The following is a 13,897-nucleotide window of genomic DNA, read 5'->3' as shown; positions in this document are numbered from 1 at the left end:
ACGCCAATGATCAAAATTGTATAGAATACTGTGTGTACGCAAGCAAAGTAGATTGAGGTTAAAATTTGTAATTCGAGTGCGTGAAATAGTTTAAGTAAGTTTTCGCAAAATATCACTTGTAAAATAGCTTGCTAGTTCTGATTGAGGGCCTTGAAAAGGGTCGTCAATTTTGTAGACTCGGTTCAAATTCAGGCCAACTCACTTCTGAGTTGGTTGGTTTGGTTGAGACTGAGACAAACTCTTTCGTGATTGATATATTGGCCCTGAAAAGGGCCGTTTAATTTGGTCTGATCTGGGCACCCTCTTCCGCCAAGGGTTTCAATCCACTTATGACGTCATCCCGTCTTCCTGCGACTGTCCGGACCGAGAGCGGAATTTGAATTTCCTCCTGCTGCTAGCCTTCCACCAACCAAAGAACAGATTTCCTAGGCTACTAGTTCTTTCCGCTGGTTGTCCTCTTCTTCTCCTTCTGCTGTGGCTTTTGCTGCTTCCTCCGCGATGGCTGCTTCCTCCTCCGATGTGGCCTTCTCGAGTGCTCGATCCAAAATGACTCGCGAGTGCGAGGTTTGGCTGCTTTTATGTCGGCAGAATAGGAGAACGGAACAAAAGGGGCGCGGTCTCAAACGCATACGCGCCAAAAACGTTTATGTGTTGGAGACCACTCCCTTTGCGCCGCTTGCCATACCCAAATCTATTTAAGCACCAAAACCTCGCACACGCGAATCATTACGGCACGAGCACTCGAGAAGGCCACTTCAGGACGGCACGGAGGAAACCGCAGCAGCCGCTAGAGCAGAGGGGAGCAGAGACCAGCAGAGGAACGGCCAGCAGCAGGAGAGGAATCCGTTCTCGGACCGGCAGAAAGCCAGCAACGGGAGGAATTTCGTTTTCGGCCCCGCGTAGGAAGGCCAGCAGCAATAGCCGAAAGAAGAATCATCAGCAGAAGGAGGAAATCAAAATCCGTTCTCTGGCCGGGGGAAGGCATGCTGGCTGATGCTGCAGTTGAGGAGCAAGAATGATAAAGACGGTGGAAGTCGCCAGTTCCCGACTCGTCGGTTTTAACATTAAACGGCCCTTTTCAGGGCCACAAAATTATCACGAGAGAGTTATTCTTGAATCCAAATTCATTGCGTCAGCGAGAAACATACTGCTAGAAGCCTTAAAATTAAGTGTAAATCTTGTTAAACCTATTTTGCAAATCCGATCATGATTTTTGCTGCTTCACGCTGATCGATTGAAATGAGCTTCCCATCTTGGGATGTAGCATTCAAGTACCTAGCAGCACCATTTTTGGCGCTTCATAACCCTACTGAACTGCGGCTAGACAAGATGTCCCAGCATTTGCGGAAGGTGTACAAGGCGTCCTATCGGAAGCGGAAGAGAGAGGAGGAGAGGCAGTTGGCGGATGAGCCTACCGCGGCGCCAGTGGACAACGCTGAACGCAAAAGGCGGTACAGGCGACGGAAGCGAGCTGCTGAAGGAGGTGGAGAGCGCGGGGATGAGTTCCCGGAAGGTTCTGGGGCTGGACCGTCGGTGTCCAATCCAGGAAAGCGGAGGCGGCAGGGGCGAGTGGGAGATGCAACGGAAGGGTCGACTGCGTCTGGCAGCACTTCTGCTGAACGTATGAGACGGTTGCGGGAGAGGAGGAGGACTGGACAGACAACGTTCGGTCGGAGCGAGCAAGGAGGTGCTACCGCGGATGTTACTTTCGTTGCTGGAGGTGTGCGACGGGGTGGTAGACGAGGAATCGCGGACATTTCGGTTCCAAATTTGGCATCGGAGAATCCCGAACAGGGTAAGTGCGATTGTAGAAAATTTATGCGTGTGTTTGTGTGTGTGTGTGTGTGTGTGTGCGCGTGCGTGCTAAATTTCTACAGCTTTTATTCACTTTCTAGTGATAAATTTAAATAAATTGGAAAGTGATAAATTGAAATAAATGTTATAATTAGATGAAAAATTAGCATTTCTGTAAAAATCAAATTTAATACATTAGCGTAATCGTACAAATTTGGAATAAATTTCCAACACAATACTTGTCATGCCATAGATACGATTTTAAATGAAATGATCATTAATTCAGGTTGAAAATATTCGGCCTTGTGTTATCACTGTATTTCCAATTACTCTTATAAACATTCTCATCTCAAAACAAAGGGAGAAATTTGATATGCTAATATATAATTTTCGTGATATTATATAATTTTCGTGATATTATTAGATCCATCTCAACGCACTTTTCAAATATTTTTCATACGCAACTTTTTAGGGATTTATCCGCCCATGGAGGCAGACACAATAAGCCTCCATGATCCGGTGGTGCAGATTGATGAAGAAGGTGAGACGTTAAACACATTGTGTTATTGTGAAAAATTTACTAAACACGCAAAATAACTTTTTAGAAATGCCATCAAATTCTGCACCAAGTCAGTCGGATAGCATTTCAGATGGGGCAAGCCAGGGTAGGTCTTTAAATTTATGCGAAGTTTTCGAGGTTTGGGTCAACTCTATCGTGTTTCACAGAGCCAGGTCCTCGCAATGCAAGCAGACCGAACTACGACAGGGCCACTCTTGAGTTCCGTAAGCTTTTCGTTGAGAACTCGTTTGGTGCTGTGTGCAGCGTTTGCGACAGACTTTGGTTCAAGAACGACCTGAAGCCCATCACTGAAGCTGGGGGAAATGTACTGGTACAAGCCGGCGACTTTGATTCAACCGAAGGTTTCATGGTGTGCCAAACCTGCAACAGCAGCTTGAATCGTGGAAAGGTCCCAACCCTGTCCAAAAGCAACGGATTTGTTTACCCGCCGATTCCACCGGGTCTTCCCAAACTGGATATGATCAGCAAGCGGCTGATTTCTCCCCGTTTCATCTTTCTGGTGATTCGTCGTCTGTGTCATGCTTTGGGCAACTATGGTATCATTGGGCAGGTGATCAACGTGCCGGTAGACGTTGAGGAGATGGTTCGGGTTCTTCCTCGCGATCTTGATAATGACTGTGCGATTAATGTGAGCTTCAAGAAGCACACTGCACACAAATCGAGCCATTACTCAGGGTGGGTTTGCAAGGGGACTGTTTATGCTTGGCTCAAGTATCTCGTAACTACTCCGTTGTATAAACGTGAGGGCATTACTTTTGACGAAGAACGATTGAATGCGTTCGGAGCAGATCCACAGGAGGGTCCCTCGCGGGCGGAAGAAGCCATGCCACTGGATATCATCGATGATGAAGCCGAGCTGTTGGCTAGCATGCAACAAACTGCGATGTGGAACGAAGACATGTACCTGGAGCTTTGCCCTACCATGAACCGAATGCCCTCGAGTATTTTGTACGATGAGAATGCTGAGGAGTTGAGCAATCCCGACATATACTTTGGGGTCCCGACAACGATCAAGCAAGGCGTACAAGCTACTGTGTTCAACAAGGCGAGCAGTGAAGCTAGGCGAGCTGACAGGCGGGGTGCTCGTCCAGATCACATTCTGGCCATGGCCATGAAGGTGTTATACTGCCGTATGATTGAAGGGCTCAAATGTCACTTCAAATCTGTGGGAACAGATAACGTCACACGTGCCCAGCTCAGCGATCCAGAGTTCCAGAGGAATATGATGGAGATTGGCTTGGCTTTCTTCAAAGGGATACCGAACTCTGTGCAGTACTGGCAAGGACGCAAACAGGACCTCTTCGCCATGATTCGACAGTTGGGTAAACCAACAATGTTTCTCACCTTGAGCGCCAGTGAAACTCAATGGGAAGAACTGTTGAAGGTGCTGCACAAATTGTCCAGTGACTACGATGACCTTGAATTGGCCGACCCGCTGTCGGAGTTAAGCGCGTTTCAAAAGGCAAAGTTGGTCGTTGAAGATCCTGTGACGTGTGTTGCATACATCGACAAGCTTGTTGACGTCATAATGCGCATCTTGAAGTCCAAACGGTTCAGTCCATTTGGTAAATACTACGTTGTGGATTACTTCAAGCGGATCGAGTTTCAACAACGTGGTAGCGCGCATGCCCACATCATGCTCTGGTGTGCAAACGATCCTCGTGAGGACGTTTCCGAGGACATGCCCGCCACCATTGAAATGATCAACACTCTCTGCTCCATCGATGCCTTCCGTTGGTTGGGACCACTGCTTGGCAAGAAGCAAGAGCACGCTCACACACGTACATGTTACAAACACAACGATAAACGTTGTCGTTTCAACATTCCGTACTGGCCGATGAACGAGGATCGGGTATTGGTGCCCCTTCCGGCTGATGACAGTCGTCGTTCTGCACTGAAGAAACGTGCTCTCGAGTTTCGTGAGATTCTGGAAACGAAGACTTTCGAAACTCTCGAAGACTTTCTGGCCGATTGTGAGTGTACCGAGGAATACTACTTCGAAGTGATTCGTGCATGGCTACAGCGACCAGCGTTCTTCTTCAAGCGTCCGATGAATCAGCTCTACATGAATCCATTCAACGTTTGGATTGGCGGTGTACTTCGCTCCAACAGTGATCTGCAGTTCATCATGGACGAGTACTCGTGCGCCTCTTATTTGGTTGATTACGTCAACAAGACAAATCGAGGCATCAGCGCGTTTCACCGAGAGCTTCTCGAGCTGCAGGAGCAGTATCCCGACTACGACTATCAAGGCTTGCTGAAGAAGTTGGGCGTGAGAGTACTCAACAGTGTTGAGATGTGCTCACAGGAAGCAGCGTGGATCTTGCTCCGGTTACCAATGTCCGAAGCAAGCCGGAAAATCGAATTTGTGCCGACAATGTGGCCAAATGAGAGAACCCGATGCCGGAAGCGACACCAGCAGATGGACGACGAGGGACTCGACGACGACTCAACGGACGAATGGACCAGAAACATCGTCCAGAAGTATGAGGATCGCGATGGATTGGAGGATGTGTGCCTGGCTGATTTCGTCGCATGGTATGCACCGATGAAAAGCACCAAAAACAGCTACAAGCTGCGAGGCACTGCCAAAATCCTGCGATGGCGAGGATACCCGATGAGCGAAATGGTCGAGTACAAGCGAGAGGCAGTGCTCCTGTTTTTGCCGTTCCGGAATGAACGAGTCGACCTGCTGGACCAGAACAAATTCCTCCAATTGTACGATTCGCATGAGACAGAGCTCATCGCGAAACGTAAGGAATACGATTGTGAGTTGAATTTGGAGCAGACCGTTGAGGAATACCTCCGAATAATCGCACAGGAAGGCGATGGCGAGCAAGAGAGAGCCGCCACGGAGAAGCACAACGAGTACGTGAGGAGCATCGACATGCAGCCAAACAACGATGACATCGAAAACCTGCCGACTTCTGCACTGCGAGCGATTGTGAAACAACTTTCGAATGTCATGCCAAAAGCTGACTACTGTGCCTGGATGCGGCAGGCTAACGAGAAGCAGCGCATGTTGATCCTCCACATCATCCATCGACTGACGAGCTTTGATCCTGAAATTCCAGCGATGCAGATCTTCCTGACTGGACCAGCGGGTAGTGGTAAAACGTTCACACTGCGTCTGATGATGGAAACCTATAACCGGTACAGCCAAGGTCACAACTCTCGCAACAACGCGTATATTGCATGTGCGTCGACAGGCAAAGCCGCCGTTAACATTGACGGTGTTACGGTCCATCGTGCCTACCGCATTGCAATATCGCGCCAGAGTGACTCAAAGCTTAGCCCTGAATGGCTGCAGACGTACCGAAATGAATTCCGGAACGTGAAGCTCCACATTGTAGATGAAGTTAGTATGCTTAGCGCAGGTAACTTCAGAACAATGCACATACGTTTGCAGGATATTCATTTGGACCACCTTCACCCATTCGCTAACCAGAACGTTACGTTTACCGGAGATTTACATCAGCTGAATCCAGTCAATGCTTTACCAATCTATAAGGCTCCGAGAAATTCGATTGGTGGATCTTGGCTGTGGGATTACATCCGACTGTACGAGTTGGATCAGGTCATGCGTCAGACCGATGTGGTGTTCTCCACCATCCTCACCGCGATTGGCGAAGGCAAGAAACTGACGGATGAACAGAAGACGCTGATCGAGAGTCGGTTCAAGTCAGTGGAGGACTGCCAACGGAAGCTCCCAACGCCGTTTGGCTGTTCCATCAAAACGTTGATGTCGATCGGTTCAACAGAGAAGCGTTGAGTGGGCTCGAGGGTCTGGACTGTCTTGCCGACGATATGATCACAGGTCACAGCACATCCGCTCAGGCAACCAGTGCACGAACGAAATTACATAAAATGAGCACAGCCCAAACGAGTGGGCTGCCATATATGGTTCGTTTTTGCATTGGAAAGCCCTACATGATCACTACCAACATCGATGGCGATGATAATCTGGTAAACGGAGCAATCGGCGAGCTGAAGTATGTGGAGATGCGGGAAAACGACGCCGGCGAAGAAGTGATCTACAGACTCTGGTTGCAATTCGATACGGAGAAAATCGGAACCATTGCAAGATCTAAGGCGCAGGCAGTCGTTAACGCCCGACCCCATCTCCTGCAGCAGGATTGGACCCCCATCACGAAGCAGCACGTGAACATCGCTCTTGGAGGTACGATCAAATGCAAGCGGATTCAATTTCCGATTGCGAGTGCCTGTTCCATGACAATCCACAAGTCACAAGGTGGAACTTTCTCCAAGGTCGTTTACCAGTACAGTCGCTCGCAGGAGCAAAGGCTGGTGTACGTTGCTTTGTCACGGGTTACTTCGCTGGAAGGACTCTACTTGACCTACGCGGACAATCCCTCTCTAGATCCGTCTAAGGAAAAGCCTGTGTTCCACCACGCCAAGGCAAACAACTCTCCAGCGATGCGTGAGTTGCGGGACGAATACAAGCGCTTGAGGAATAACCGTTATCGAACGATCGGAGACGATTTTTCTGAGGTGTTGGCGAGTAGTGGACCAGCATGCACCCTGATGACAATCAACGTCCAAAGCTTGAGCGCTCATCACCAGGATATATCGATCGATTCCATACTGACCAGTGTAGACTACTTGGCCCTAAGCGAGACGTGGTTGGATGATAACTCCTCGGTCGAGATTGAAGGCTACACTTGTGTTGTCCAGTCCAAAAGGGATGACGCAAGATCTGGCGGTGTGGCAATTTATCGAAAGACGACGACCAAAACCAGCATGGCAGTCCCGTATACTCCCGAATTGGTGAGTCAAGATCGAGACGAACTTTTCGGTGTGGCAGATAAATACGGTGACGTTTGCGCTGCTACAGTGGATGTGATGGGCACTGAGGTACTGCTGTTCTCGGTGTACATCATCCCAGGAACCACACTGAAGCAGAAAGGTTGGTTTTGGCACGGAAGTTGCTCCAGACTGCCCGCACTGGTTTGCCAATGGTAGTAACCGGTGATTTTAATGTCGACGTTTCCAAACGAGAAAATGTCGAATTCATTAAGTTTATGGGCGAGCACTTCCAACTATCCTTAGCTAACGACGTGAGACAGACGACCACAAATCGTGGAACGGTCCTTGATCTCACATTTACCAGAGGCATACATGTGGCGAGCAATTCGCGGTATGTATGCTATTTTTCCTACCACAGACCCATGCTGTCTGTACTACGAACTGAAGAACCCGAGCCATCTCAGTTGCATTGATCCATAAACGTTCAAAGCCGGACACGACGATATTATCATCGGATTTTACAAGAAGAAATTGAAATGTAAATTACCAGTTACACCTACACGAACACCAACTCACAAATGAACTGTAAACTCATTAATTTAAGTATACCAGAAAACTTTTGTAAACACTAACTAAACACACTGACCCCTCCCCACCCCCAAACATTAACATCACTACATCAGGAACCAAATGAAATGTAAATATTACTTTAAGAAACAGAACAATATTGTACTACACACTAAAACCTACCCAACAACCGCCCCTCCCTCTCCACCCACTCCTTCTCCTTCCCGCTTTATTCATATATTGAACGTATTTAATGATTCATTCAACCGTCATCAATTGTTTATTAACAGGAAACCATCCCCGCCCTCTTGGAACACCGCTGATGGACCCAGCCAGGATCAAGCCTAATCTCATTTCTTCATTCCAGGGCAAAAATTAAACGGTCCTTTTCAGGACCACCAAAACATTCACGAAAGAGTTGTTCTGCAATCATCCAATTTAGCAAAATAAAATAATCTGGTTTTGAATTTCAATATCTATCCGAAAACATACTGTACTACACACTAAAACCTACCAAACAACCGCCTCCTTACCTTTTTCCCTCCCCTTTCCAACCAATCCTTCTCCTTCCCGCTTTATTCATATATTGAACGTATTTAATGATTCATTCAACCGTCATCAATTGTTTATTAACAGGAAACCATCCCCCGCCCTCTTGGAACACCGCTGATAGACCCAGCCAGGATCAAGCCTAATCTCATTTCTTCATTCCAGGACAAAAATTGAACGGTTCTTTTCAGGACCACCAATACAATCACGAAAGAGTTGTTCTGCAATCATTCAATCAAGCAAAATAAAATAATCTGGTTTTACATTTAACTATCTATCCGAAAACATCAGCAATCCTAATCAAAATTTAAGGCCCTGTACTGTCCTATGTCTTTCGGTTATGTCTCTGACATACCATCTTGAACTTTTTTTCGTTCTATAATTTTGATACCTCCCACCTATTGACGATCTCTCCAATATCGATAACGAGAGAGTCCACTGTATTTTGGATTTAAAGTTGACAAAACATACAGACGCCAAACCTTATAACAACAACGTAATTTTTGTTTATTTATAGGTTATTGTGGATTTAGCTCGTAGCTGGATTTTCTGTCATCTTCTCACGGTCATTGGAAACGGTCGTGGATAGACCTAGGGGTTCCCAGTTGGAGTGGATTAAAATTTTGATTTTTAATCACTTCTCCGACATCAGGAAAAATTGTTTGAACATGCTCGCCATTTTTAATTCGGTCGGAAAAATATTATTTTTCATGATAAAACATTCATTTTTAATCACATGATCACCCCTAATTCTGGCTCGATGCCGCCATCATGCGACCGCGTGCTCCGTTTGTTTGTCAACAAAGCTGCAGCTGGATGGTGAGACGAAGTGAGGGGGGAAGAGGTTTTGACATTGTTATGCCCGCATCTGGCCCGCCTCCTATTTAGTCGGTCGTTGAGCCGACGGTCGTTTCCAGCGACCGAGTCCAGTTAGGAACTGATCGTACAATACCAAATCGAACAGATAATATCTTTTTAGAATATAGATTTTCGAAAGGATTTTCGAATATTTTTTAGATTTAAAGATAGATTATTTTTTTGGTTAAGTTTTTCATTCTTTTTGACGATAGGTACTGTACATCGAAATGTCACTATTATTCAAAGTGCTTGGATAGATGTAGCCTATCTTACTCTCGAAAACTATTCCTCGAAAATATGCTCTGCTCTGCCCTTGAAACTATCCACTTTCTTTAACAGTTTGATCTTAATTAGTGCCTGACCTAAATACTCTCGACTTCCACGCGCGCAAAAAGGCATCACTTCCTAGGAACATCAGCTTAAATCTCCCGGAATCTTCTCCCCCTCCTCTCACTCACCCGACTTCGTCGTCTTTTAATTGATCTAATTTATCAGCTGGTTCAGGCGCATCATCACCATCCACAAAAGAACCCCGTCCGTGGAAATCCCTACAAAAACATAACCTCCCTTTCTTCGTCGAATCCAGATGTTCGCGAACGCCCGAACCCGTTCCCCGAACCACTGATAACAACAAACCTTCGTGCGAACCGGCGTTCGTTCCGTCAAAGTTCGGCCGGCTTTTGGTCCGCGCGCGCTTCGGGTCCGGCTTCGGCGATGCCTCGGGTTTGTTACAGATTCACCGACTAGACGCGCCTAGGACAACATTCCCGCGTTCCGTCCGACTCAGTGTCCTGCGGACTTCCGACGGTGGCGGTTCACTTTCCGACGACTTCCGGCTATTCTGAGGTTTCGCGAGTTGAGTCCGGTTTGGAAGTTGGTCCTGTAAGTGGGGAGGTGTTGATAGGGCGATTTCGTCGTCGTTTGTGAGTCGTTTCTAGCGTTTGTTGTTCCGGTTCCGGTCAATTGAGGAGGGCGAGAGAGTTTGAGGTTATGTTGGTTAATTTAGCTCGATGAAGCGCGTTCCGGAGTGTGCCACGCGGCGAATCGGCAGCAGCTGGTCGTTTAAATTAGGTGACGTGTGACGTGCGATTTTGCTGAAAATCAATTCCCGGCCTAATCAATTATGTAAATTTGTTCTAAATGATCGCTAATTGAATCGATTGATGAGCCGCGTCTAAACGAGTGAGAGGAAGGGGAAGTTTGTGGTTAATTTAGGCTCCTCCCCCCGTCATTTTTGTGCTCCCTATCCGTAGTGGAACGAAAGAGAGAAAGGGGAGTCGAGGAAAAAAACCGCCAAAGTGTAATTTTGGCTTAGTGGTGGTGCCGGTGCCGGAAAACAGGATTCATTTATTTTGGATTGGTTGCCGGAAACGGCGCCGTAACGAGAGCGGACGGACGGAAGAACCAGACGCGGAGCAGAACAACAGCTGAAACAACTAAACACAAGAGGAGAGGAGCAAACAGCAAGCCATGAAATTCGCCGCAGTGCTGTGGTGGCTCTGGCTGCAGCTCGCATTTCGAGGTAAAACTAGCAACACTGCACACAAGTTTTAAACGGGGTGTGCTGTATTAAAAATTGAAATTTTCATTTGAGGGGCGAGCAAAAAAAAACAAAATAAGGTGCAACCTGTTAGGACAAAGTTTGGGGTATTGTGGCAGCAAATTGGCGGTGCACGGTGTTACAAGTTTTAAATTGATGGTTTTTGGTTGATGCGCTTTTTTCTCTGAAGATGAGTTTTGTCTTTGCTGAACTAGACAAATTGTGCTTTCCATTTCATTGCGGCACAAAACTTTTGTAAACAAGAGTGTTTTTCTCTCACACCTTATGCAAACTGTCATTTTGATGAAACGGCTACACTATTGTTTACAAAAGTTTTGTGCCCTTATGAAATGTTAGGCTAATTCAGATTTCAACAAGTGGGTTTTGTAGTTGTTCTAAATATTTTAGGAGCCAAATATACTTTTAAAACACCTTTGTAATTTAAGGAACCATTTCTGCAGCAACGTTTGAAAAGGGCGCATAAGCAATTTGACAGCTAGAACTATTTCGCAAATTCTGAGACAACAGAAAACTTTTTTACAAAACCTGCAGCGTTATAAGGTAGCTGGGAAGGCCAGCTATGTTTAACATTTACTTGTTGTCTTGGAATTTCCAAAATAGTTTAGACTGGTAAAATGCGTATCCGCCCTTTTCTCTTGTTGCTCCAGATTTCATTGTTTCCTTAATTTCTAAAAGTATTTTCAAATGTAGTGTTGCTATTATTATCTTCAAAATATCCTAGGCCAGGGGTGCTCAATGTTTTTGAATGGCGTTCCAGATTTGAAGCTTACATGAGCTCTCGGGCCATATGAGAAAAAAATGCTTATTTTTAAATTTCAATCTAAGCTTAAAAACACTATACAGATTTGTACAAAAAAGCCTCCAATCAATTGGATGGATTTTATTAAAATCAGAAAATCGAAAAAAAATACCGACACAAATATTAGTCATCTGCTTTTCATTGCAAAGTTTTAAAGTTGTAAGTAAATAGATTTGTTTTTTAAATATATTCTAGAAGGGGTGACACAAGTGTTAAAGTGCGTAAATTATTTTTTAAATTATGTGCAATTTTAATGATAAATAGTTGCTTCAGGGTTTTTCAAAATTTATTCCTCCAATTTAAAAAAAAAATCAATAAATATTTGATGATAATTTTGACATAATTTACTCTTTGTAATCACATTTAAACGTGTTACGATAGATAGTAACAATAAGATAGATTTTAAACACAATATTTGTTTCATATATATATTCCATACTTAGATCCTGATTATACAATTGGTTTTATATTAACAAAATCTAAAAAGGTTCACAAAATAGGCATAAACTTAACCTTAATTTCTAAGAATTATAAAATCACTTAAAGATGCGTTTAAGGACCATTTTTCATGATCATTCAAAATGGGTCCACGGGTCACAAAAAATGACTTCGCGGGCCTCGTTTGGCCCGCGGGACATACTTTGGTCACCCCTGTCCTAGGCTATTCAAATTTTATTTGATGTTTTTGTCTCTGGGCAATAATTTTAAAATAAGAGCAAAATTTTGAAATTTTTTGAAAAAAACCGTTCTAATAGTTTCAAAAATTACCAATCTTTAATGAAGCCATGACATATTTTTATATGGCTTCAACATTTCAATAAAAGAAGTGTTTTAAGATGAATTCTACACCAGTCCACTTGATTAGCAATTATTAGATTTAAAAAAATCTAAGTACTGACGAAAAAATGTTTTTATTTTTTGTGATTCGATTATCCGACGTGAAATTTTGCCAAGGTCTTCGGATAATCGAGACTGGACTGTACTGTACATTGGGATTCTCAAAAAAATCTTAATATTTTTAATCGAGCCTAAACATGCTAGTAATGATTATTTTTAGTACATTAAATACATTTTAGTTGTTTTCAGTTGATGTGACTTATATTTCCATTAAAATTTTGAAGTTAAAAAAACTATTTTTTGCCTTCTGATTTTTCCGGCCGATATATTATATTTAAAATCGTCCTGAATATGAATATTTTTCAAAAATCGAAGAAAAAAATAATTTTTAATATCTGATTTTAACAATTCATGTTTTTGTGTATTTTTTTTTAAATAAGCCAAATTGTTTTGAAAGATAAAGTTCGTGATCGATGCAAATTATGATGCATTGAGCTTATAGTCGCCAAAATATTTCCTTATTGATATGAACGAATTTATTCTTTAAATATCAAAGAACCTGCCCAGATGTGCAATTTATTAGGCAATAATCCGCTTATGTCAACCTGTGAAATGTTCTCTGGAAAAAAAAACAAACAAAAATAAAAATTTTGAAAAAAATAAATCTTTTAGCGCACATTAAAATGTGAGTACATTTTATATTCAATTTTTTTTCTATGAGCATCGATTTATCGTTTTTAAATCATAATACTAATTCTTATTCATGTAGATTGATTTGAAAATGATTGTTTGAAGCAATATTGAAAAATAAATCAAACCTTATTCATACAATTTCAAATTTTGTCTAGAAAAAGCTTTTGTTCAGAACTACAAAACTAATTTAAAAATTACGGGAAATTGGTCAAATTGTCTCATTTTACCTTATTTTATCATATTTTTTTTATTTTCAATAAAACCGAAACACATTGGATCTGTCTGTATTTTTTTCTCTGCAGGGGCAAGATTTGATGCTGAATACTTTTAAAAGTCTTTTGAGAGTTTATATGAGCAATTCCATGTCAAATAGGGAATCGGTTGTACCCGACCCTCTCCGATTTCAATGAAACTTTGTAGACATTGCAAGATTTGATGCTGAATACTTTTAAAAGTCTTTTGAGAGTTTTTTTTTTTTTTTTTTTTTTTAATTTATATTTATTCAAATTTCTTTTCCATGTACATTCATTCAGTTAAAATATTATTGAGTGTCCAATCACAAACGATGACTTTTCACCTCAATTTTAAATACTAGCAACTTTCATTTATTCATGAAATATTGTAGCTTTCGCTATTCAGTGATTTCAAATGTAGGAGGTCCTACATGTACAAAAGGGAAAAGGGATACCTTAAAACTAACTTATAAACTATATAAAGAGCGGATCAATGCAGCTGAAGACTGCAATGATTTTTGTCGAAATGCATCAATTATCTTATTGGACATAACATCCAAAGTGTCAACTTCGGCTAATTGATGAAGTTCACTGGTGCTGAACCAGGGAGGAAGTTTCAGAATCATTTTCAGAATTTTGTTCTGAATCCTCTGAAGATT

General features: G+C 43.2%; 1 protein-coding gene across 1 annotated transcript; it reads left to right on the top strand.

Moving 5' to 3' along the window:
• Nucleotides 1–710: 710 nt before the first annotated feature.
• On the top strand, nt 711–6,146 carry LOC6049125. The gene is made up of 4 exons (XM_038250216.1): nt 711–1,795; nt 2,267–2,335; nt 2,400–2,459; nt 2,521–6,146. The coding sequence occupies exons 1-4, from the start codon at nt 1,240–1,242 to the stop codon at nt 6,144–6,146; spliced, it is 4,311 nt and encodes a 1,436-aa protein (XP_038106144.1). The 5' UTR covers nt 711–1,239.
• Nucleotides 6,147–13,897: the final 7,751 nt, after the last annotated feature.

The sequence above is a fragment of the Culex quinquefasciatus genome, chromosome 2 (genome assembly GCF_015732765.1).
Source record: "Culex quinquefasciatus strain JHB chromosome 2, VPISU_Cqui_1.0_pri_paternal, whole genome shotgun sequence".
In the NCBI taxonomy this organism is placed as follows: Eukaryota; Metazoa; Arthropoda; class Insecta; order Diptera; family Culicidae; genus Culex; species Culex quinquefasciatus.
This window is presented reverse-complemented; position numbering and strand designations above follow the sequence as displayed.